General features: G+C 52.9%; 1 protein-coding gene across 1 annotated transcript; it reads right to left on the reverse strand.

Annotated features, from left to right (window-relative positions):
• Positions 1-59: 59 nt before the first annotated feature.
• On the reverse strand, positions 60-22,063 carry LOC103170145 (shootin-1-like). The gene is made up of 10 exons (XM_039914675.1): positions 21,777-22,063; positions 15,052-15,125; positions 10,478-10,529; positions 7,763-7,857; positions 7,499-7,640; positions 6,313-6,410; positions 5,086-5,167; positions 3,025-3,119; positions 1,571-1,717; positions 60-565 (listed from the first exon to the last, which is right to left on the reverse strand). The coding sequence occupies exons 1-10, from the start codon at positions 21,811-21,813 to the stop codon at positions 404-406; spliced, it is 984 nt and encodes a 327-aa protein (XP_039770609.1). The 5' UTR covers positions 21,814-22,063; the 3' UTR covers positions 60-403.
• Positions 22,064-22,403: the final 340 nt, after the last annotated feature.

The raw sequence follows: 22,403 nt of genomic DNA on the forward strand, positions 1-22,403 counted from the left end.
CCAGGCACAAGGGCGGTGATACTCACTCCAGTGGGGATGTGGAGGGTGGGGGAGGCGGCGGAGGGGGCGGCGGGGGAGGCGGTGATGGGAGGGGTGAGGGGGGGACAGGATTCTCTTCCGATTCAGGGGCCGAGGCTGCAGCGCACTTCATCTGCTGACCCAGTTTGCCAACTGCGAAGAGATGCCCCGGTCCAGGGCCTGCGGGTGACTGGGACGCACTCCCCCCCAGGCCCCCGCTCTGCCCTCCGCTCCCCAACCTGGGGTCTCTGGGGCGTGGCAAGGTGGGGTCGTGACCTTTCAGACAGGTGGTCCCCCCCACGATAACCCATGCGGGACCCCGGTCCAGAGGGCCAGTTCTGGTCTTGGAGTGGGGGGTCCTGGGGGGGGTCCTGGGGGCCGGGCACTACCCGCCTTCAGCCTCCAGCCGGGCATTCCGCTCCTCTGCTTCCTGCAGTCTCTTCCCCAGCCGGCTGGTCTCCTCTCGGGCAGTCCTCAGCTCCTCATTCAGGGCCTCCAGCGCTTCTGGGCCCGGCCGGGTCTGCAGGTCCAGTTTCAGGAGGTGCACCTGGGGGAGGCGGCCAGGGAAAGAAGCCAGGCTCGGCTCTGGGGCGGCGGGTGCTGGTGAAATACTGCTCTCCCCGCTTGACTCCCCTTAGGATGAAGCGACTACTCCACCCCTTACCCTCCAGCTGTCCGGGTTGGACACCCAGGCTTGCTCCCCCGGAGTCTCTGACCGGATCAGAGTGCTTCCCGGTGGGGTTGGAAAGATCCCATATTGGTTGCGTTTGCCCCGTTTTCTCTGCGCAGCCTTCCCGCCCCAGTCCTGTCCTGCAGACTCCTCTCCCTTGCTGACCTCCCCCGACCCAAATCCTAATGCGACATCTGTCCCGAGGTCCAGGGCCCTGCTCTGAGAGGCTGGGGGCACGCTGGGCATGGGCTCGGGTTCAAGTTGACTCCTGGAAGACAGAAAACCAAGCCCAGGTCCTCGGGGACTGGTCCAGGGCACAGGAGTGGGATTCGAGACCTGCACTCCAATCAATCAATCATATTTGTTGAGTGCTTTCTGCATGCAGGACACTGTACTAAGCGCTTGGGAGAGTACAATATAACAGATTTGGTAGGCATATTCCCTGCCCAAAGTCTAGAGGGGGAGACAAACAATAATAGAAATAATTAAATTACAGATACGTACAGATATGTATAAGTCCTATGGGGCAGAGGGAAGGGGTGAACAGAGGATGCAGATCTGATTAGCAGCCTGGTCTAGTGGAAAGAGCATGGGCTTGGGAGTCAGAAGGACCTGGGTTCTAATCCCTGCTCTGCCCCTTGTCTGCCCTGTGACCTTGGACAAATCACTTGACTTCTCTGTGCCTCAGTTACCACATCTGTAAAATGGAGATTAAGACTGTGGGCCCCATGTGGGACAGGGGCTATGTCCAACCAGATTATCTTATCTATCCCAGCATTTAGAACAGTGCTTGGCATATATGCTTAATATTGTTATTATTATTAATAACAATAAGTTCAAGAATGAACCCGCCCCTCTGCCTCCCATCAGGCCAGTGCTTACTTGCTCCTTGTGCTGCTGCCTGACCTCCTCCAGGGTCCGGGTCAGGGTGGCCACCTCCTCCAGGGCTGCCAGGAGCTGGGCACCAGGGGCCACGCCCTGCAGCAGGATGGCACTCTGCCGGTTTGCCTCCTTCTGCTTCACCAGCATCTAATACCAACGATGATGGTTTTTGTCAAGAGTTCACAATGTGCCAAGCGCTGTGCTAGCCACGGCGTAATCAGCTCGGATACAGTCCCCGCCCCACAGGGCCTCGCAGTCCCGGGGAAGGGAGAATGGGTATTTCATCCCTATTTTACAGGTGAGGAAATTGAGGCCCAGAGAAGTGAAGTAACTTGCTCAAGGTCACACAGCGGGCAAGCGGAGGATCCGGAATCAGAACTCAGGTCTTCGGATGCCTGAGCACGGTTCTTTCTGTGAGGCTGTGCAGTCTCTCCAAACATCTGCACTTGGTGTGGGGAGAGGGAGGCAAGAGCCTCAGGGGGAGTCTGGTTGGGGAGAGGAGGTCACCAGGGAAAGGCTGTGGATAAGTGGAGCCTCAGGCTGGATTGGGGTTCCCACTTCTCAGTTCTTCGACTCCCAGGACTGAGGTGTGATAGGCACAGGCTCCTGCAGCATGGATGTCCTCCCACTTCCCCTAGGAGCCAGTCTGGGACGGGACCCTCAATCTTTTCTCGGGGGGGGGGGAAATGGGGAGGGGGCAGCAGGATCCAAGCGGCTTTGGCCCCCTGGGGCTGAGGAGCAGAGGGACTGACTGGCAATCCCGGCGGGGAAGGGTTTGGGTGAGGCGGATCAAAGAAACCAGGGGAGTGCCGCCCCCCACCTGCCCCCAGCCACTCCCCCCAACACACACACTCGGACAGACCAAACACTCAAACAAGCAAGCAGATCTACTGCTCACATATACCACATTCACAGGCAGAAACACCCACATAATCCTTTGCAAATGCAAAAACTCCTAGCCACACACATCCACAGATACACACAGATCTGTAACCCCATACCCCGGCCCTTGCGCCTCGTGTACCCTGAGGTGTATATGCGCACACAAACAGGCAAACACAGAGTGTAGTGGATAGAGCATGGGCCTGGGAGTCAGAAGGTCATGCATTCTAATTCTGGTTCCGTTACTTGTCCGCTGTGTGACCTTGGGCAAATTACTTAACTTCTCTGTGCCTCAGTTACCTAATCTGTAAAATGGGGATTGAGACTGTGAGCTCCATGTGGGACAGGGATTGTCCTCCACACGATTTGCTCGTACCCACCCCAGCTCTTAGTATAGTGTCTGGCACATAATAAGCGCTTGACAAAACCCATGATTATTGCTATTATTATTACTATTATGTGTGGCAGGCTGGAGGTCTGCCAGGGTAGCACGTCTCAGGAAGGGAAACAGAGGGCACGACCCCGGGTTCCCTCCTGACCCCTTTCGCCCGCCCAGCACCCAGCGGTGGTACCTGGCGGGCAAAGACCTCTGCGTGCTGGCGAAGATCTTGTTCCACCTCCAACTGCTGCTTCACCTCGCTGCACTCCTGCATGGCCATATGGGAGGCTGCGCGCCCATAACCGCGGGCGAGGCCGTGGAAAGAGGGAGGGCAGACAGGGGTCAGCTGAGGTAGGCTGGCTTGGCTGGGGGTGGGGGTTAGGAGGAAAGGGAGGTGGGAGGAGATGGACCCTGTTCCCCCCACTCCACCCCCTGGGCACCATGAGGGTTGTGACCCAGCCCCCAGCTAGGCCCGTGTGGGAGAACCAAAATAAAGTGAAACTGAAAAGAGTTAATGTGGAGGGGAAGCGTGTGTATAAAACAAAACAACAGATAACTCTCCGCTAATGCCAACCTGCTCACTGTGTCTCAATCTTGTCTGTCTCTCTGTCAACCTCTTGCCTGCATCCTTGCCCTGTCCTGGAATTCCCTCCCACCCCATACCTAGAAGAACACCACTCTTCCCTCTTCCCATCCTCAATGCCCTGCTAAAATCCCAGCTCCTCCAGAGTTTCTTCCATCCTGGAATTCACTCCACATCAGCTAGATCGCCGCTTTCCCCATTTTTAATTCCCTACTAAAATCACATCTCCTCCAAGATGTCTCCCTGACTAACCTTTGATTTTTCCACCCCGTTCTCCCTCCATTCTGCATCGATACCCACTAAGTACTTGGATACTCATCCCACTCCCAGCCCACAACAGTTATGTCCAAATCCTTACACTCTGCTGCTTCCCCTGTCTGTGATTTATTTTAATGCCTGTCTCTCCCTATAGCCTTGTAAGCTTCTTGTGGGCAGGAATTTTGACTCCCAACTGTACTGTACCCTCCCAAGCGCTTAGTACAGTACACAGTAATCGTTCAGTAAATTACCATCGATCGATTGGTACTAAAATGGTATTTTAGGCGAGGCAGCCCTAGGATCTGCCTAGGAGAGAGTGCTGCTTGGGTAATTTTTTTTACAACATTCAGGTCTTGTTTCCCCACTCCTCAAGCCCCTCCAGTGGTTGCCCATCCACCTCCGCATTGAACAGAAACTCCGCGCCATTGGCTTTAAAGCACCTTACCCCTTACCTTGTTACTCTACTATTACAAACCAGCCCTCACACTTCGCTCATCCTTCTCACTGTGCTTCAATCACAGCCGACCTCTTGCCATCCTGCCTCTGACCTGGAACACCCGGAACACCCTCCCTCCGCATATGTGACAGACAATGACTCTCCCCTCCTTCAAAGCCTTACTGAAGGCACATCTCCTCCGAGAGGCCTTCCCTGACTAAGACCTCCATTCCTCTTCTCTGCTCCCTCCTGCATGGTCCTGACTTGCTCCTTTTCTTCATCCCTGCTTCCAGCCCCACAGCACTTCCGTACATATCCGTCATTTATTCATTTATATTAATGTCTGTCTCCCCGTCTAGACTGTAAGCTTGTTGTGGGCAGGACAGGGACAAGAAGGTCACCTTGATATTTAACCTCGAGTCCTTCTGCTGCAGTATGCTCCCTGAGGAAAGGATAGGGGCCAGTGTCCGGTTTGGGGGCCATTCACCATTCTCGGGGCAGGATTCAGGAGGGAGAGGGTGTCACTCCTTTTGGGGTGAGGGTTGGGTGGCCATCAGTCTACCCCCGTCCTGCGCAGACATTCAGTCGTACTTACTGAGTGCTTACCATGTGCAAAGCATTGTACTAAGCCCTTGCCCTGTACTAAGGCTTTTCTGTCCGGTGATTTGATTTTCAGCACCAGCCTCCCTCCGCTTCAGTTCCCGAGGCTAAGTCCCCCAGCTCGGAGGGGTCACCCGTGTTCTGGGACCACGCCAGTTTGGGAGCTCCTGGTGGGGGGACAGGGTGGGGGCCCCCGGAGAAGGGACCCGGCCTCACATGGACGGACACAACGCTCTGTGGGATGCCCTCAAAACGTACCAGCTGCCCAGGGAATGCCTGCGCGCTGGGGGCCGGGACCCGGAGGCGATGCTGACCCACTAGATGTGGGCCAGGAAGCGGGGAGAACCAGGTACCGAGCAGGCTGGAGCTTTTCTCACCTCGTTTCAGCTCCCATAGGGTCTTCTGGCTACGTCCCATGGCCAACTTCAGGGAGCTATTCTCCAGCTGCTCCTCTAGGATCTGGAGGGGGGAGGTGGGAGGCAGGAAGGGTACTGCTATGACAGACACTGAATCTAGAGTCAGCCTTCCCCTGCACCACACAGTGGGACGGACGCTGATAGGCGAATTACCAGACTGACCCACAGACATACTATACAAATATACAAACTCAACTAGACAATCTCACCTACACCCACACAAACACCCGATATAGCCCCCAGTTAGACATAGAACCCAACAGACCCTCCAGACACACAGCCAGACACATCTACCGAGCATTTTTGGAGGGGAGGTCCTCTCTCTTTCCCCTGACGTGGAGTCACTTTGGACTGGGGAGGATGGAGTGTTTCTTTCTCCTTAGCCCTGTTACAGTTTAAGTAAGGCACTGCCAGGTCTCTAGGTGGGCAAATCTCACCTATCGGTTAGGACACAGTCTCTGTCCCACATGGGGCTCACAGTCTCGTAGGAGGGAGCAGGATTTAATCCCTGTTTTACAGATGAGAAAACTGAGGCACTGAGCAGTTGAGTCTGCCCAAGCAGGCCTGAGAAGAGTCTCAGGACACAGCTTTAACCCCCTGATAGAGGGAACCAGCCAAAGCCCGGAGAGATTGCCTGGTGATCCCAGGGTCACACAGCTTAATTGCCCAGTTCCGCCGCAGAGGGAGAGTGGCGAATGTAGTTTTCAATGTATTGTAACGTGGTGTAGTGAATAGAGCACAGGCCTGGGAGGCAGAAGGTCATAGGTTCTAATCCCAACTCCGCCACTTGTCTGCTGGGTGATCTTGACAAGTCACTTCACTTCTCTGGGCCTCAGTTACCTCATCTGGAAAATGGGGATTGAAACTGTGAGCCCCATGTGGGACAGGGACCGTATCCAACCCAATTTGCTTGTATCCAACCCAGTGCTTAGTACAGTGCCTGGCACATAGGAAGTGCTTAACAAATCCCATTATTATTGTTATCTATCAGTGGAATTTATTGAACACTTACTGTGTGGGTGAAGATGAAGAATAGAAGGGGACTTAGAACTGAACCTTGAGGGATTCCCAAATACTTAGGACACTGTTCTGCACACAGAAAGCCCTCAATAAATACCACTGATTAATCAATTCATTGGGAGGGGGAGGAGGGGGAGCAGAAAGGCTGGGAGTGGGCCTGGCTGTGACCTGATCTTCCTTCTTCCTCAGTTGGCTCTGCAGCTCCTGCACTTGAAGGGTTAAGTCCTTCTTCTCTCCCAGGAGGGTGGACACCTTGGTCTGCAGCTCTTAAGAAAGAGAAACAGTAACTTCCCTTTTTAGGAAAAAGAGGAAACTTCACACCAAACCGCAAATCCCAAGGAAGCACAAATGGAACACCTCCCCTCCCTCGTCATCCCAGGTCAACTCCTCCTTTCCGAGACCCTTCTCGAGCTCTCTAACCACTTCTCCCTTGGTGATCCCGAAGGGCTATCAGAGACAACTTCATCCCCTGGACAACTGGGGCCCCTTCTCCCCCCTTCCTTGAAAATCACTGCACCTCAACCCCTGTAGGAAGCCTGATAATAGTTATACTAATAATGGCAGTTAAGTGCTTACTATGCACCGAGCACTGCAGTATATACAAGATAATCAGGTAAGAGAATTAGTGTGGCCTAGGGGACAGAGACCCTGGGTTCTAATCCCTGCTCCACCACTACTTGTCTCCCAGGTAAGCTTGGGCAAGTTACTTAACTGCTCTGTACCTCATTTTCCTCAACTGTAAAATAGGGATTAAATCCTGCTCCCTCCTACTAGCCTGTGAGCCCCATGTGGGACAGAGACTGTGTCCTGATAACTTTATATTTACCCCACTGCTTAGAATAGAGTTTGGCACATAGTAAACACATAACCAATACCGTAATTATTAGTATTAGGCCCAAAACAGTGCCTGTCTCAAAAAGGGCCCACAATATAAGAGGGTGGGGGACTAGGTCTTTATTTCTCATTTTACATATGAGGGAACAGGCCCAGAGAACTCAAGTGCCCAGGGTCACATAGCAAGCAAACATCAGAGTTGAAATGAGAGCCCAGGATATGTGACTCAAAGGCCTGGGCTCTTTCCACTAGATCACACAGCTTCCTCATCCTTTTCTCCCCTCCACTCTCCAAGCTGCTGGCATCTTTCCCTCTCCACTCCCTCTGTTCTTTCCTGCCACGGCACAGTGTGTCAGGATGAGCAGGGTCCTGTCTCCCCACTCAGAAAGGGAACTGCCAGAAGGCTGGGCGGTGACCATTCAGGGGTGTGAACGAGTGTGGGGATGGGGCAGACTCCCTCCCCCTTCATCTTCACCCCCTCCCCAATCCCTGCTCTCCTGAGCTCAGCCCTGCCACTCACCTTGTACCTGCTTCTGGGCGGGATGGGGGATGGGGTCCTCGGGAAGCCCCTCCTCCTGGCTCACAATCTGCAGGTGCTGGGGGTCTAGGTGCGGGAGGAGAGCCACGCTGATCCTCTTCAGCTGCTTGTTCTCCTGGCTCACCTGGTGGAGGGAAGGGGAGAGGTCTGGATGTGGGGCAGAGTCAGGGGCCCTGGAGGTGGGGCTGGAATGTGTGGATGGGCCCAAGGGGCACAGGAGCGGCCAGCGGCACTAGACTCGTTTACCTTTGCGGCATAGACCTCGGCTTGTTGCCGGCAGGACTTCTCGATCTCGAATTCGGCCTCCAGGATGGAGAGCTCTTCCAGCAGGGCCCGGGAGGCTGGGGGTTGACAGGGATGGAAAAATGCAGCCGCCTCTGGGGTAGTGCTGGGAATGTGCTCCCAGTAATGCTGTCAGAAACCTTGCTGGGATCGGTGGGAGGTGTGCCCCTGCCCTCCTACCTTCCTTAACTTCTATTTTTAACCACTCAATCTCCAATGGCTCCTTTCCCTCTGCCTTCAAACATGCCCACGTCTCCCCCATCCTAAAAAAACCCGCTCTTGACCCCACTTCCCCTCCAGTTATTGCCCTATCTCCCTACTACCCTTCCTTTCCAAAATCCTAGAACGAGTCCTCTACGATCGATGCTTAGAATTCCTTAACTCCCATTCTCTCCTAGACCCCCTCCGATCTGGCTTCCGTCCCCTCCACTCTACCGAGACTGCTCTCTCTAAGGTCACCCGTGACCTCCTTCTTGCCAAATCCAATGGCTCCTACTCCATTCTGATCCTCCTTGACCTCTCTGCTGCCTTTGACACTGTTGACCATCCCCTCCTCCTCCATACCTTATCTCACCTTGGCTTCACGGACTCTGTCCTCTCCCGGTTCTCCTCTTACCTCTCTGGCCGGTCATTCTCGGTCTCCTTCGCCGGAGCCTCCTCCCCCTCCCATCCTTTAACTGTTGGAGTTCCTCAAGGGTCAGTTCTTGGCCCTCTTCTGTTCTCCATTTACACTCACTCCCTCGGTGAACTCATCCGCTCTCACGGCTTCGACTACCATCTCTACGCAGATGACACGCAGATCTACATCTCCGCCCCTGTCCTCTCCCCTTCCCTTCGGGCTCGCATCTCCTCCTGCCTCCGGGACGTCTCCACCTGGATGTCGGCCTGCCACCTAAAACTCAACGTGAGCAAGACTGAGCTCCTCATCTTCCCTCCCAAACCCGGTCCTCTCCCAGACTTCTCTATCACCGTCGATGGCACGACCATCCTTCCCGTCTCTCGGGCCTGCCATCTCGGTGTCATCCTTGACTCGTCTCTCTCGTTCACCCCACGCATCCTATCCGTTACCGAGACCTGCCAGTTTCACCTCTACAATATCGCCGAGATCCGCCCTTTCCTCTCCACCCAGACGGCTACCTTACTGTTACAGGCTCTCATTATATCCCAGCTAGACTACTGTGTCGGCCTTCTCTCTGACCTCCCTTCCTCCTCTCTCGCCCCGCTCCGGTCTATTCTTCACTCCGCTGCCCGGCTCATCTTCCCGCAGAAACGATCTGGGCCTGTCACTCCCCTTCTTAAACAACTCCAGTGGTTGCCTATCATCCTCCGCTCCAAACAAAAACTCCTCACTCTAGGCTTCAAGGCTCTTCATCACCTTGCCCCTTCCTACTTCTCCTCCCTTCTCTCTCTCTACCACCCACCCCGCACGCTCCGCTCCTCCGCCGCCCACCTCCTCACCGACCCTCGGTCTCGCCCATCCCGCCGTCGACCCCCGGGTCACGTCCTCCCGCGGTCCCGAAACGCCCTCCCTCCTCACCTCCGCCAAACTGATTCTCTTTCCCGCTTCAAAACCCTACTTAAAACTCACCTCCTCCGAGAGGCCTTCCCAGACTGAGCTCCTCTTCTCCCTCTATTCCCTCTGCCACCCCCCCTTTACCTCTCCACAGCTAAACCCTCTTTTTCCCCTTTTCCCTCTGCTCCTCCACCTCTCCCTTCCCATCCCCACAGCACTGTACTTGTCCGCTCGACTGTATATATTTTCGTTACCCTATTTATTTTGTTAATGAATTGTACATCGCCTCGATTCTATTTAGTCGCCATTGTTTTTACGAGATGTTCTTTCCCTCGACTCTATTGATTGCCATTGTTCTCGTCTGTCCATCTCCCCCGATTAGACTGTAAGCCCGTCAAACGGCAGGGACTGTCTCTATCTGTTGCCGACTTGTTCATCCCAAGCGCTCAGTACAGTGCTCTGCACATAGTAAGCGCTCAATAAATACTATTGAATGAATGAATGAATGAATGGGGGGATTTCTGGGCCTGGGGGTTGCTGACCCTTGCTCCAGGGGTCCTCTGGGATTCCAGCTTTACTTTCTTTCAGAATCCAGGGACCTTTGGCTTATCTAACTCAACCCAAAGTGTTCACATGGCTCGTTTAATGCCAACTGTACCTCGATCTTGTTATCTTGCTGCCGACCCCTCCACTATGTCCTGCCTCTGGCCCGGAATTCCCTCCCGCTTCATATCTGGCAGACCACCACGTTTTCTACCTTCCAAATCTTTGCTGAAATCACATCTCCTTCGAGACACCTTCCCCAACAATCCTTCATTTCCCCTCTTCCCTCTCCCTTCTGCATCCCTTTATGCACTTGGATCTGTTCCCTTTGAGCATCTGATATTCACCCCACCTTCAGCCCCACAGCTTTTATGTTCATCTCTGTCATTTATTTTAACATCTATATCTTCTTCTAGCCTGTAAACTCCTGGGGGGCAGAGAGCATGTCTACAGACTCTATTGTACCGTGCTCTCCCACGTGCTTAGTACAGGGCTCTGCCCACAGTAAGCACTCAAGAAGTACCACTGATAGATAGATTGGTCCCAGTCCCAGCGTTTGGCCCTCCTCAGGTGGGAGTACTGGGGAGGAGGGGAGGAAGGGAGGGAGACTTAGGATCACTCACCATGTTCAAACTCATTCAGCATGCTATCCTGCTCCTGGCCTGGAGACTCCAGCTGAAAAGGGAATGGTTGGCAGTCTTGTCTCCACCTCCCTGGATCCCCACACTCCTCCCTGGTCAGCCCTGGACTCCCTCCTCCATCACCACCATCCCCAAAACTCCCCCCAGAGGGATGAAGTCTGGATCCTGGCCCAGAGACTCCATCTAAGAGGAGAATGTTCAGTACCACCCTGGAATCCCCCCTTCCCTCCTGGTCAGCCATGGATCCCTTCTTCCATCACTCCTCACTCTCCTCCCCAGAGGAGCGACACCCAGCTCCTGGCCTGAGACTCCATCTCAGAGGGGAATGGTAAGCAGTCCTATCTCCACCACCCTGGAATCGTCCCTACTTCCCCGGTCAGCCATGGACCTCTTCCTCCATAACATCCCAGCCCCAGAGGGATGTGGCCAGGCTACTGGAAAAGGAAGCAAGGAAGGAAGGCGGGGTCGGGAGAGCCTTAAAGGTGAGAAATTTTGGCAGTAGGATCGTTTGGGACCAATAACAACCTCTGACACTGGGAAGAAATAAGGCCGCACCGAGGGCTAGGGAGAAGGTTCTGCCCATCGCTGTCCACCTCTGTCCTGGGTCTGTGAGGACCTGTGAATTTAATGCAGGTTCGCATGGGTGGTATGATGTGGTCTGGGTGGGGGAGAGGATTAGCCTGCTTGGGCCTTGGTTTCCAGATTTGAGCATGCCCATGGAGGATGGGGAGTCTAATTTCTTTAATAATAATAAAGCAATACTAATAATTGTGGTATTTGTTAAGCATGCCAGGCACTGTACTAAGCACCGGGGTGGGTATAAGCAAATAGGATTGGACACATTCCCTGTCCCACTTGGGGCTCACAGTCTCAATCCCCATTTTCCAGTTGAGGTAACTGAGGCCCAGAGAAGCGAAGTGACTTGCCCAAGATCACCCAGCAGAAAAGTGGCCAAGCTGAGATTAGAACCCATGACCATCTGATTCCCAGGTCCTTCTCTCTTCACTTATCATACATGCTTCACTTGCGATATATACTGAAACAGACAAGTTCCCTAGTTCTCGGTTTCGGTCATTTTCAGGCAGCAGGAAAAGAGTTAGTGTGCTCTACCTCCTCTAGAAAACCTGCCCGGATTAACCCACCCGGCTCAAGTAACTCTATGGGGCGTAGGGGGTGCTTGTGCTCTTTCATCTGTGTTCTTTTGCATATTTTAATGAATCTGTTCCTTGAATTTTGTGTCTGGGTCAATGCTGTGTCCTCCATCAGACTAGCAGCCCCTCAAGGTCAGGGACCTTGTCTCCTCCTCTCTCTGTCCCTCCCCCAGCAGCAAGTACAGTGTGCGTGTATGTATGTGTGTCTCCTGTCCCACCTCCCTCATCAGATTTAGGCCCTTAACAGCAGGGAGTCTATCTTCTATCTATCTATCTATCTATCTATCTATCTATCTATCTATCTATCTATCTATCTATCTATATCTATCTATCTATCTATCTATCTATCTATCTATCTATCTATCTATCTATCTAATCTATATCTATCTCTACTGTCTCTCTATCTATCTCTAGTCCAGAATTCGCTTCCTACTGGGTGCTCAGACCAGACCAGACCAGGGTAGAATTCAGTGAGTCCTGCTCCCACCCATCCCCATAGATTCTGGTTCCTGCAGTGGGTTGGAGACCCAGCCTCTGTGGCCAGAAGTTCCCCTCTCTGGGCTGATGCCGGGAAGGGAGCGGAGTTGATGGTTGGGGGGCTGGGTCAGGGGGGAGGACGCCTGGACTGAGTGGGAAGGAGGAGAGTCCAGTGGAAACAGTGATTAGCAGATGGGACTGGAGCTTTGAGTTCTGACTTTGGCAACTGCTGTGTGACCTTATGTAAGTCACTTAACTTCTCTGAGCCATCTGTACTATGGAGAGAGTAAATTTCACTTCATACAGGCTGAAGACAAGAGACATTTCTCTTTGGGCTGGAATGGGTCTGGAGAGGTCATCTTGTTCACCCCTTTGCCTCCAGGCAGGCTCAACCCTGAACCATCTCAGCCAGATGAGCGGCTCTTCAGAGTTTTAAGGCCAAGGGAAGGTATCCCACAGCCTCTCAGACTCTAACCTGCTGCCCTCCTGCTTGCACTGGGGGTCTGTTCTCATCTGAGGGAATATAAACACTGTTACTTGCCTGCTGTGTGACCTCGGGCAAGTCGCTTTGCTTCTCTGTGCCTCAGTTTCCTCATCTATAAAATGAGGGTTCAAAACCTGCTCTCCCTCCTATTTAGACTGTGAATCCCACGCAGGACAGGGATCGTATGCTGTCTGATTATCTTGACTCTATTGGTCCACTTAGTACAGTGTTTGGCCCATGTTAAGTGTTTAACAAATTTCACAATTATTATTGTAGTTATTATTATGAGGATAATGAGACTTGTGCAAGTGTGGCTCGGGCTCGGCATGCACTAGCTTTCACGAGGTTCAGGGCCACGGGGGATGATATGGATTTACAGGAGAGGGGTCACGGAGTCGGTCGGGGCCTCCATAAAGAGAGGGAGAGACTTGGGAGAGGATCCTCTCACCCCTCTTTTCCCTTCCCTTTTTTCCTTCCTTTCCTCTTCCCCTCCTTCCCCCCTTTTATTTGGCCATTCCAATGCCCCAGATTTCTGGTGGCCGATTTATTCATATTAACGTCTTTCTCCCACCAGACTGTAAGCTCTTTGTGGACAAGGAATGCATCTGTTCATTGTTATAATATACTCTCCCGAGTGCTTAGTACAGTACTCTGCATATAGTAAGCTCTCTTAATCACCTTTGCCCCCTCCAACCTCACCTCGCTAGCCTCCTCCTACAACCCAGCCCACACACTTCATTCCCCTAATGCTAACCTTTCTCACTTTGCCTCGATCTCGTCTATCTCGCCGCCGACCTCTCGCCCACATCCTACCTCTGGCCTGGAAAGTCCTCCCTCTTCATATTAGACAGATAATGGCTCTCCCCAGCCTCAAAGCCGCTTTGAGGGCATATCTTCTTCAAGAAGCCTTCTCTGACTAAGCCCTCCTCTCCTCTTCTTCCACTCCCTTCTGCCCCGCTCATACTTGCTCCTTCATTCATCCTCCCTCCCATCCCCACAGCACATACGTATATATCTGTAATTTCCAAAACTGAGCTCCTTATCTTCCCTTCCAAGCCCTGTCCCCTTCCCGACTTCCCTATCACTGTGAATGGTACAACCATCCTTCCCGTCTCTCAAGCCCGCAACCTTGGTGTCATCCTTGACTCAGCTCTCTCATTCACCCAACATGTCCAATCCGTCACCAAGGCCTGCCGATCTCACCTTTATAATTTCGCCAAGATCCGCCCTTTCCTCTCCACCCAAACGGCTATCTTACTGGTACAGGCTGTCGTAATATCCCGGCTGGATTACTGTGTCAGCCTTCTCTCTGATCTCCCTTCCTCCTGTCTCTCCCCGCTCCAGTCTATTCTTCATTCCGCTGCCCGGATCATCTTCCTGCAGAAACGCTCTGGGCATGTCACTCCCCTTCTTAAAAACCTCCAGTGGTTGCCCATCAACCTTCGCACGAAACAAAAACTTCTCACTCTAGGCTTCAAGGCTCTCCATCATCTTGCCCCCTGCTACCTCTCCTCCCTTCTCTCTTTCCACTGCCCACCCCGCACGCTCTGCTTCTCTGCTGCCCACCTCCTCACCGGCCCCTGTTCTCGCCTATTCCGCCATCGACCCCTGGCCCATGTCCTACCGCTGTCCCAGAATGCCCTCCCTCCTCATCTCCGCTGAACTAACTCTCTTCCCCTCTTCAAAGCCCTACTGAGAGCTCACCTCCTCCGAGAGGCCTTCCCAGACTAAGCTTGCCCTTTTTCCTCTGCTCCCTCTGCTGCCTCTCTGCCCCCCCTGCTGCCTCTCTGCCCCCCGCTGCACCTCCCCTCAGCTAAGCCCCCTTCCCCCCCTTTCCCTCTGCTACTCCCCCATCCCTTCCCCTTCCCTCACTACTGTGCTCGTCTGTTCATTTGTATATATTTTTATTACCCTATTTATTTTGTTAATGAGATGCACATCCCCTCGATTCTATTTATTGCTATTGTTTTTGTCCGTCTGTCTCCCCCGATTAGACTGTAAGCCTGTCAATGGGCAGGGATTGTCTCTATCTGTTGCCGAATTGTACATTCCAAGCGCTTAGTACAGTGCTCTGCACATAGTAAGAGCTCAATAAATACTATTGAATTTATTTATTTATTTATTTATTTTAATGTCTGTCTCCCCCTCTAGACTGTGAACTTGCAGTGGGCAGAAATCTGTCTGTTCGTTGTTATATTATACTCTCCCAAGCGCTTAGTACAGCACTTTGCTCAATACATACAATTGAATGAATGAAAAAACATGATTGAAAGAATGAATGATTCTGTAGCACATATTATCGCAAGTTTAGTGCCCAGTTCAGGGCTCTGGGCTGAGGGGAGCTCAGTCAATAAGGAATTACTGTCTATAAAAATGACCCTCAGGGCCACTGCGAGTCGGGCAGAGTGTCCCCTGAGGGGTCGCCTTACCCCATCAGGACTGACCTTGGCATGTTGGTCTTTGGCATCTTCATCCTCCAAGGCTTCACCATCACTGCTGCTGCTGTTCTCTATTATGGCTGAGAGGGAGAGAGGGGTGGGGAGACAGGGACCCCCCAAAAAATCAGCTCCCAGCCTTCCCTTTGGGTGCTTCCCTAAATGGGCTGGGCTGAAGCCTAGTGGAAAGAGCAGGGGCTGGGGAGTCAGAGGTAGTGGATTCTAATCCCTGCTCTTCCACTTGTCTGCTGGGTGACTTCGGTCAAGTCACTTCTCTTCTCAAGGCTTTAGTTTCCTCATCTGAGAAATGCAGATTCAATGCCTGTTCTCCCTCCTACTTCGATTGTGACCCCCATGTGAGGCACTGCTCCTTCTCAATGTCTTTCTCTGGCTCCTGCTCTGACTCCCACCCCCCAACTGTGTGGGTACCTCAAAATTCACTTTTTAATTGCATGCCCTCCCTTGGGGACCTCATCCACTTCTCCAGCTTCAACTACCGTCTTTTTGGACATTACAGCCCCAGCCCTGACCTCTCTCCTTCCCTGCAATCTGACATCTTCTTCTGCCTCCAGGACTTCTCTATGTGGATGTTCCACCCGTCCCTCAAGTTCAACAAATCCAAAACTGAACTAATCTTCCCCGAAACCCTCTCCTCTGCCTAACTTTCCTGTAACTGTAGGCAGGATCACCACCCTCTTCATCTCTGGAGCTGGTAACCTTGGCTTTATCCTCTATTCCTTATCAAATTGAGTCTGTCACCAAATCCGACTGGTTCTTTTCATTCAATCATATTTATTGAGCGCTTACTGTGTGTAAAGCACTGTACTAAGCACTTGGGAGAGTAAAATATACAACAAACAGACACATTTCCACCCACAACGAGCGAGAAGGGGGAATTCTTCCTCCACATCTCCAGAATTAACTACTTCTCCATCCTAACAGCCACCCTGCTGGACCAAGCACCTGCCCTACCCTGCCTTGTTTACTGCATCAGTCTCCTGGCTGATCTCCCTGCCTTCAGCTTCTCCCCTCTCCGGTGAATATTTCACTCTACTTCCCAGATCATCTTTCTGATCATCATACTCTACACATCTCCCCTCTTCCCGCCATCCTTCAAAGGTTGCCTTTTCCTCTCTGCATCAAGCTGAAATCATTACCATAGGCTTAAGGCACTCAGCCAGCTCTTGGTACAGTGCTTGGCACATAGTAAGTGCTTAACAAATGTCATCATTATTATTACTAAGCGCTGGGCCAGATACAAGGTAATCAGGTTGGACACAGTCCCTGACCCAAGGCTCACAGTCTTCATTCCCATTTTACAGATGAGAGAACTGAGGTCCAGAGAAGTGAAGTGACTTGCCCAAGGTCACCCAGCAGACAAGTGGCGGAGCTGGGATTGGAACCCACGACCTCTGACTCCTAAGCCCGTACTCTTGCCACTAGGCTATGATGCTTCCTACTCCTGGTCATCCACTCTCTTACCACAATACACCCCAGTTGCACTTTTCGTTCCTTTCTAGCTAACCTCATCCTTCTCTCTCCCATAGCTGACCTTTCTCTCAATCTCCCTCTTCCTGGAGCCTCCCTCCCCCTTCACATCCAACAGACTATTGGATCTTCACAGCCCATCTTCAGAGCCCTTCAGGAAACCAAGTTTCCTTTAGATGGCCTTCCCTGATTAATCTCTCATCTCCACCCCACCCTGCTTTTGCCATTTTAGTACTTCTGCATCACCTAAGCACTTGGATGCTGAAAACCTCCTGGGTCACCTATGTATACCATCTTTACCCTCGATTACTTTCTCCTCTCTGCAATTTTTGTGTGTGTCACCCCCCGCCCCCACTAGATTGTAAATTCCATAAGGGCAGGGGTCATGTCTGTGGTACTCTCCCAAGCGCTTAGTACAGTGTCCTGCACACTGTGCTCACTCAGTGTCGTCGATGATGCTGCAGGCCAAGTTTCTGCAGAGGATGAGGCAGGTGTGGGAATGGGCCAGAGGTTCAGAAGGGCTCTGTGGGTGGAAATTGGGCTTAGGGAGCCTCCCGGCTGGACCTTCTTTAAGTGGGTGGGTGTATTTACTCTGGCCTTCGGTCTCCGATGGGTTCTGTCCCCTGAGATGGGGGGCTGCAGATTGTGGGGATCCCCCCTCTGCCACATTGCGGCCCCGTGGAGCCTGGCCCCAGAGTAGGGAGGCCGGAGCGGGGTTGGAAGCGGGGAAGGTAGAGGTTGAGGTTGGGTTCTGGGAGACTGAGGCCGTCCGCCTCCCTCCTTTTCATCGGGACTTCACTAGGGAGGCTCAATCAGGCTTCCGGCAGGGAATGGGTGTAACCCACCCTTGGCCCTGACTGCTGGGACACATGGACCCTGATCAATCAATCAGTGGTATTTATTGAGCTCTTACAGTGTGCTTCGGTCATCATAAACCCTCAACGATAACAGTAGTAATGATATTTGTTATAGATATAAGGTAATCAGGGGGCTCACAGTCTTAATCCCTATTTTACAGATGAGGGAACTGAGGCACAGGGAAGTGAAGTGACTTGTCCAAGATCCCACAGCAGACAAACGGCGAAGCCGGGATTAGAAATCAGGTCCTTCAGATTTCCAGGCCCGAGTCCTATCCACTAGGTCATGCTGCTTCTCCAGTTCCATAAATGCCATTCTCTAATCCCCTGGGAAGGAGTCCCGAGATCTCTGCCCCCTCCAGAGAGTGGAGGTCACTTCCCGATCTGGTCATGGCTGGGCTGGTCACCCCGGGGAGCGGGCTTATACAGCCTGCAGAGAAAACTGGAGTCACCAGCCCAGATTTCTCGGCCAGTGACGATCTTGGGACTCTGCCCTCTTCCATGTTAATCCTCCTGGACCTTTCAGCTGCCTTTGAGACTATGGACCACCCCCTTCTCTTGCAATCACTAGCTGATGTGTGACACCCCCAAAGGATGGGGACCATGTTTAATTCCAACCTGTGTATTTCATCCCAGGACATAGTACAGTGCTTTGCATACAGTAAACTCTTAATCATTAAGTACTTAATTACTTAATCATTAAGTACTGAGGGGCTGGTGGGGTATCTTCACACTCTGGCTCAGTGTTTACTCCTACTGTTGGCAGAATACTACACTAAGCCCTTGGGAGAGTACAATAGAGTAAGTGGACACTATTCCTACCTCGAGAAACTTACAGTCTAGCAGGAGAAATGGACACTAAAATAAGACAAAGGCTGGGTGTTCTGAGGAGAGCGAAACAGATGGGAGGAAACCAACCCACAGTCCCTTTCTCCAAGGAGAGAGATGGACAAACAGAGCACAGAGAGGCAGCAGAGAAACAGAGGCAGGAAAGACAGACTCAGGAAAGAGACCGGACTATAGTGCTCTGGGGGGGGGTGTATGTCTATGTCTCTTTGTATGTTTTTGTATGTAGGTATTCTTGTGTGTGTCTTTGTAGTAGTAGGAGGAGGAATAGTATTTATTAAGGACACAGTGTGCAGAACACTGTACTAAGCACTGGGAAAAGATACAAATGTGGGAATTAGACATGTTCCTTGTCTCTCAGTGGGCTTTGTGTATGTCCCTATGTATGTATAATAATAATAATGTTGGTATTTGTTAAGCACTTACTATGTGCAGAGCACTGTTCTAAGCGCTGGGGTAGATACAGAGTAATCAGGTTGTCCCACGTGAGGCTCACAGCCTTAATCCCCATTTGGCAGATGAGGTAACTGAGGCTCGGAGAAGTGAAGTGACTCGCCCACAGTCACACAGCTGACGAGTGGCAGAGCCGGGATTCGAACCCATGACCTCCGACTCCCAAGCCCGTGCTCTTTCTACTGAGCCACGCTGCTTCTCTATGTATATGTATGTGTCCCTCTATGGAAGCGTTTCTGTGTAGGTGTGTCTCTGCTTCAACTACCGTCTTTTTGGACATTACAGGTGTAGGGGTATGCGATACAGTATGAAATCTGTGTGCTCTGTGTCTCTGTATGTGCCCACGTTTGAATCTGTGCATATGCATGCATATATGGATATGAGACTGTGCGTATACATGCATTCATTCATTCATTCAATAGTATTTATTGAGCGCTTACTATGTGCAGAGCACTGTACTAAGCGCTTGGGATGAACAAGTCGGCAACAGATAGAGACAGTCCCTGCCGTTTGATGGGCTTACAGTCTAATCGGGGGAGATGGACAGACGAGAACAATGGCAATAAATAGAGTCAAGGGGAAGAACATCTCGTAAAAACAATGGCAACTAAATAGAATCGAGGCGATGTACAATTCATTAACAAAATAAATAGGGTAACAAAAATATATACAGTTGAGCGGACGAGTACAGTGCTGTGGGGATGGGAAGGGAGAGGTGGAGGAGCAGAGGGAAAAGGGGAAAAAGAGGGTTAAGCTGCGGAGAGGTAAAGGGGGGATGGCAGAGGGAGTAGAGGGAGAAGAGGAGCTCAGTCTGGGAACGCCTCTTGGAGGAGGTGAGTTTTAAGTAGGGTTTTGAAGAGGGAAAGAGAATCAGTTTGGCGGAGGTGAGGAGGGAGGGCGTTCCAGGACCGCGGGAGGACGTGACCCGGGGGTCGATGGCGGGATGGGCGAGACCGAGGGACGGTGAGGAGGTGGGCGGCGGAGGAGCGGAGCGTGCGGGGTGGGCGGTAGAAAGAGAGAAGGGAGGGGAGGTAGGAAGGGGCAAGGTGATGGAGAGCCTTGAAGCCTAGAGTGAGGAGTTTTTGTTTGGAGCGGAGGTCGATAGGCAACCACTGGAGTTGTTTAAGAAGGGGAGTGACATGCCCAGATCGTTTCTGCAGGAAGATGAGCCGGGCAGCGGAGTGAAGAATAGACCGGAGCGGGGTGAGAGAGGAGGAAGGGAGGTCAGAGAGAAGGCCGACACGGTAGTCTAGCCGGGATATAACGAGAGCCCGTAACAGTAAGGTAGCCGTCTGGGTGGAGAGGAAAGGGCGGATCTTGGCGATATTGTAGAGGTGAAACCGGCAGGTCTCGGTAACGGATAGGATGCGTGGGATGAACGAGAGAGACGAGTCAAGGATGACACCGAGATCGCGGGCCCGAGAGACGGGAAGGATGGTCGTGCCATCCACGGTGATAGAGAAGTCTGGGAGAGGACCGGGTTCGGGAGGGAAGATGAGGAGCTCAGTCTTGCTCATGTCGAGTTTTAGGTGGCGGGCCGACATCCAGGTGGAGACGTCCCGGAGGCGGGAGGAGATGCGAGCCCGAAGGGAGGGGGAGAGGACAGGGGCGGAGATGTAGATCTGCGTGTCATCTGCGTAGAGATGGTAGTCGAAGCCGTGAGAGCGAATGAGTTCACCGAGGGAGTGAGTGTAAATGGAGAACAGAAGAGGGCCAAGAACTGACCCTTGAGGAACTCCAACAGTTAAAGGATGGGAGGGGGAGAAGGCTCCAGCGAAGGAGACCGAGAATGACCGGCCAGAGAGGTGAGAGGAGAACCGGGAGAGGACAGAGTCCGTGAAGCCAAGGTGAGATAAGGTATGGAGGAGGAGGGGATGGTCGACAGTGTCAAAGGCAGCAGAGAGGTCAAGGAGGATCAGAATGGAGTAGGAGCTATTGGATTTGGCAAGAAGGAGGTCACGGGTGACCTTAGAGAGAGCAGTCTCGGTAGAGTGGAGGGGACGGAAGCCAGATCGGAGGGGGTCTAGGAGAGAATGGGAGTTAAGGAATTCTAAGCATCGATTGTAGACGACTCGTTCTAGGATTTTGGAAAGGAAGGGTAGTAGGGAGATAGGGTGATAACTGGAGGGGAAGTGGGGTCAAGAGCGGGTTTTTTTAGGATGGGGGAGACGTGGGCATGTTTGAAGGCAGAGGGGAAGGAGCCCTTGGAGATCGAGTGGTTAAAAATAGAAGTTAAGGAAGGTAGGAGGGCAGGGGCGATGGTTTTAAGAAGGTGAGAGGGAATGGGGTCCGAGGCGCAGGTGGAGGGAGTGGCACTTGCGAGGAGGGAGGAGATCTCCTCTGAGGATACTGCAGGGAAGGATGGGAAAGTAGGGGAGGGGGTTGGTGGGGGGGAGGGGAGAGGCGGAGGGGTGACTTTGGGGAGCTCAGACGTGATCGTGTTGATTTTCGTGAGGAAATAGGCGGCCAGATCATTGGGGGTGAGAGATGGGGGAGGGGGAGGAACAGGGGGCCTAAGGAGAGAGTTAAAGGTCCGGAACAATCGGCGGGGGTGACGGGCATGGGTGTCGATGAGGGAGGAGAAGAAGCTTTGCCTGGCGGAGGAGAGGGCAGAGTTAAGGCAGGAAAGGATAAATTTGAAGTGTGTGAGGTCTGCTTGGTGCTTGGACTTTCGCCAGCAGCGCTCAGCAGCTCGAGCATAGGAGCGTAGGAGGCGGACGGAGGAGGTGATCCAAGGCTGTGGGTTAGTGGAGCGAGAGTGGCGAAGGGAAAGGGGGGCGAGAGAGTCAAGATGAGTAGAGAGGGTGGAGTATGTGAGTCTGCATGCGTTTGCATGCAGGTGTGAGTGTATCTGTATATATGTGTGCATGTGTGTGAGTCTGTGCATGCATATGCATGCATGAGTGTGTGCATCTGTGCATGTGTATGCATGAGTGTGTGTGCATATGCATGTATGTGTATGTGAGTCTGTGGGTCTGCATGTATGAGTTGTTTCCAATCCCAGATAGCCCCCTACCCTGCACCTGCAGCCCAAGGACACTTCCTGACCTCCACGCCCACCCCCTGCAGAGGAAGGAATTGGGGCCTTACCTTCCAGGTAACTGAACTCTTCCTTGCCAAGTTCCATCTCCCGGCGAACCTGCTGCCTACACCCAACCAGCAGCTCCCAGGGCAGATGAAGCTCCCCCGGGGTGCCACAGGCTCGGGAAGCCGCACTGGCTCCGAGGCCCAGACCCAACTCCTGCCACGGACCTCTTCTGTCCCCACCCCCTCTCCCCGCTGCCCCAGACAGCCTGGGTGGGGAGGAAGGCCTGGGCCCGGCTCCGGCGGCTTCCACCCTGGAGAGGAAGTCTGAGCTTCGGTGCCCTTCCTTTCTGTTTGGGGATCAGCAGGCGGTGGTGAAGGGGGACGGAGGAGGAATGAGGAATAGAAAGCAGAAAGGAGGTTTCTTGGTTCTCTTCCCAGTGACTGCCTCGGTCTCCTCCCCTTTCCTTGGCCCTGTCCCCGGCCCCCAGCCCCTTCCCCTGCCACTGTCATTTCAACCCCGCACTTATCCCTGCCCCGTTCCCTGCCCCTACTCCTACTTCCTGCCCCTATTTTTGTTCCTACCATGGCACTGAGAGACCCACCCCTCCCAGCAAACTCCCGCTGCCCCAGAGCAGGGCATACACCATGGACCCCACCTGGAATGCCCTCTTTCTGAACGCTTCCAAATAC

Source organism: Ornithorhynchus anatinus, chromosome 18, assembly GCF_004115215.2.
Source record: "Ornithorhynchus anatinus isolate Pmale09 chromosome 18, mOrnAna1.pri.v4, whole genome shotgun sequence".
Taxonomy (NCBI): domain Eukaryota; kingdom Metazoa; phylum Chordata; class Mammalia; order Monotremata; family Ornithorhynchidae; genus Ornithorhynchus; species Ornithorhynchus anatinus.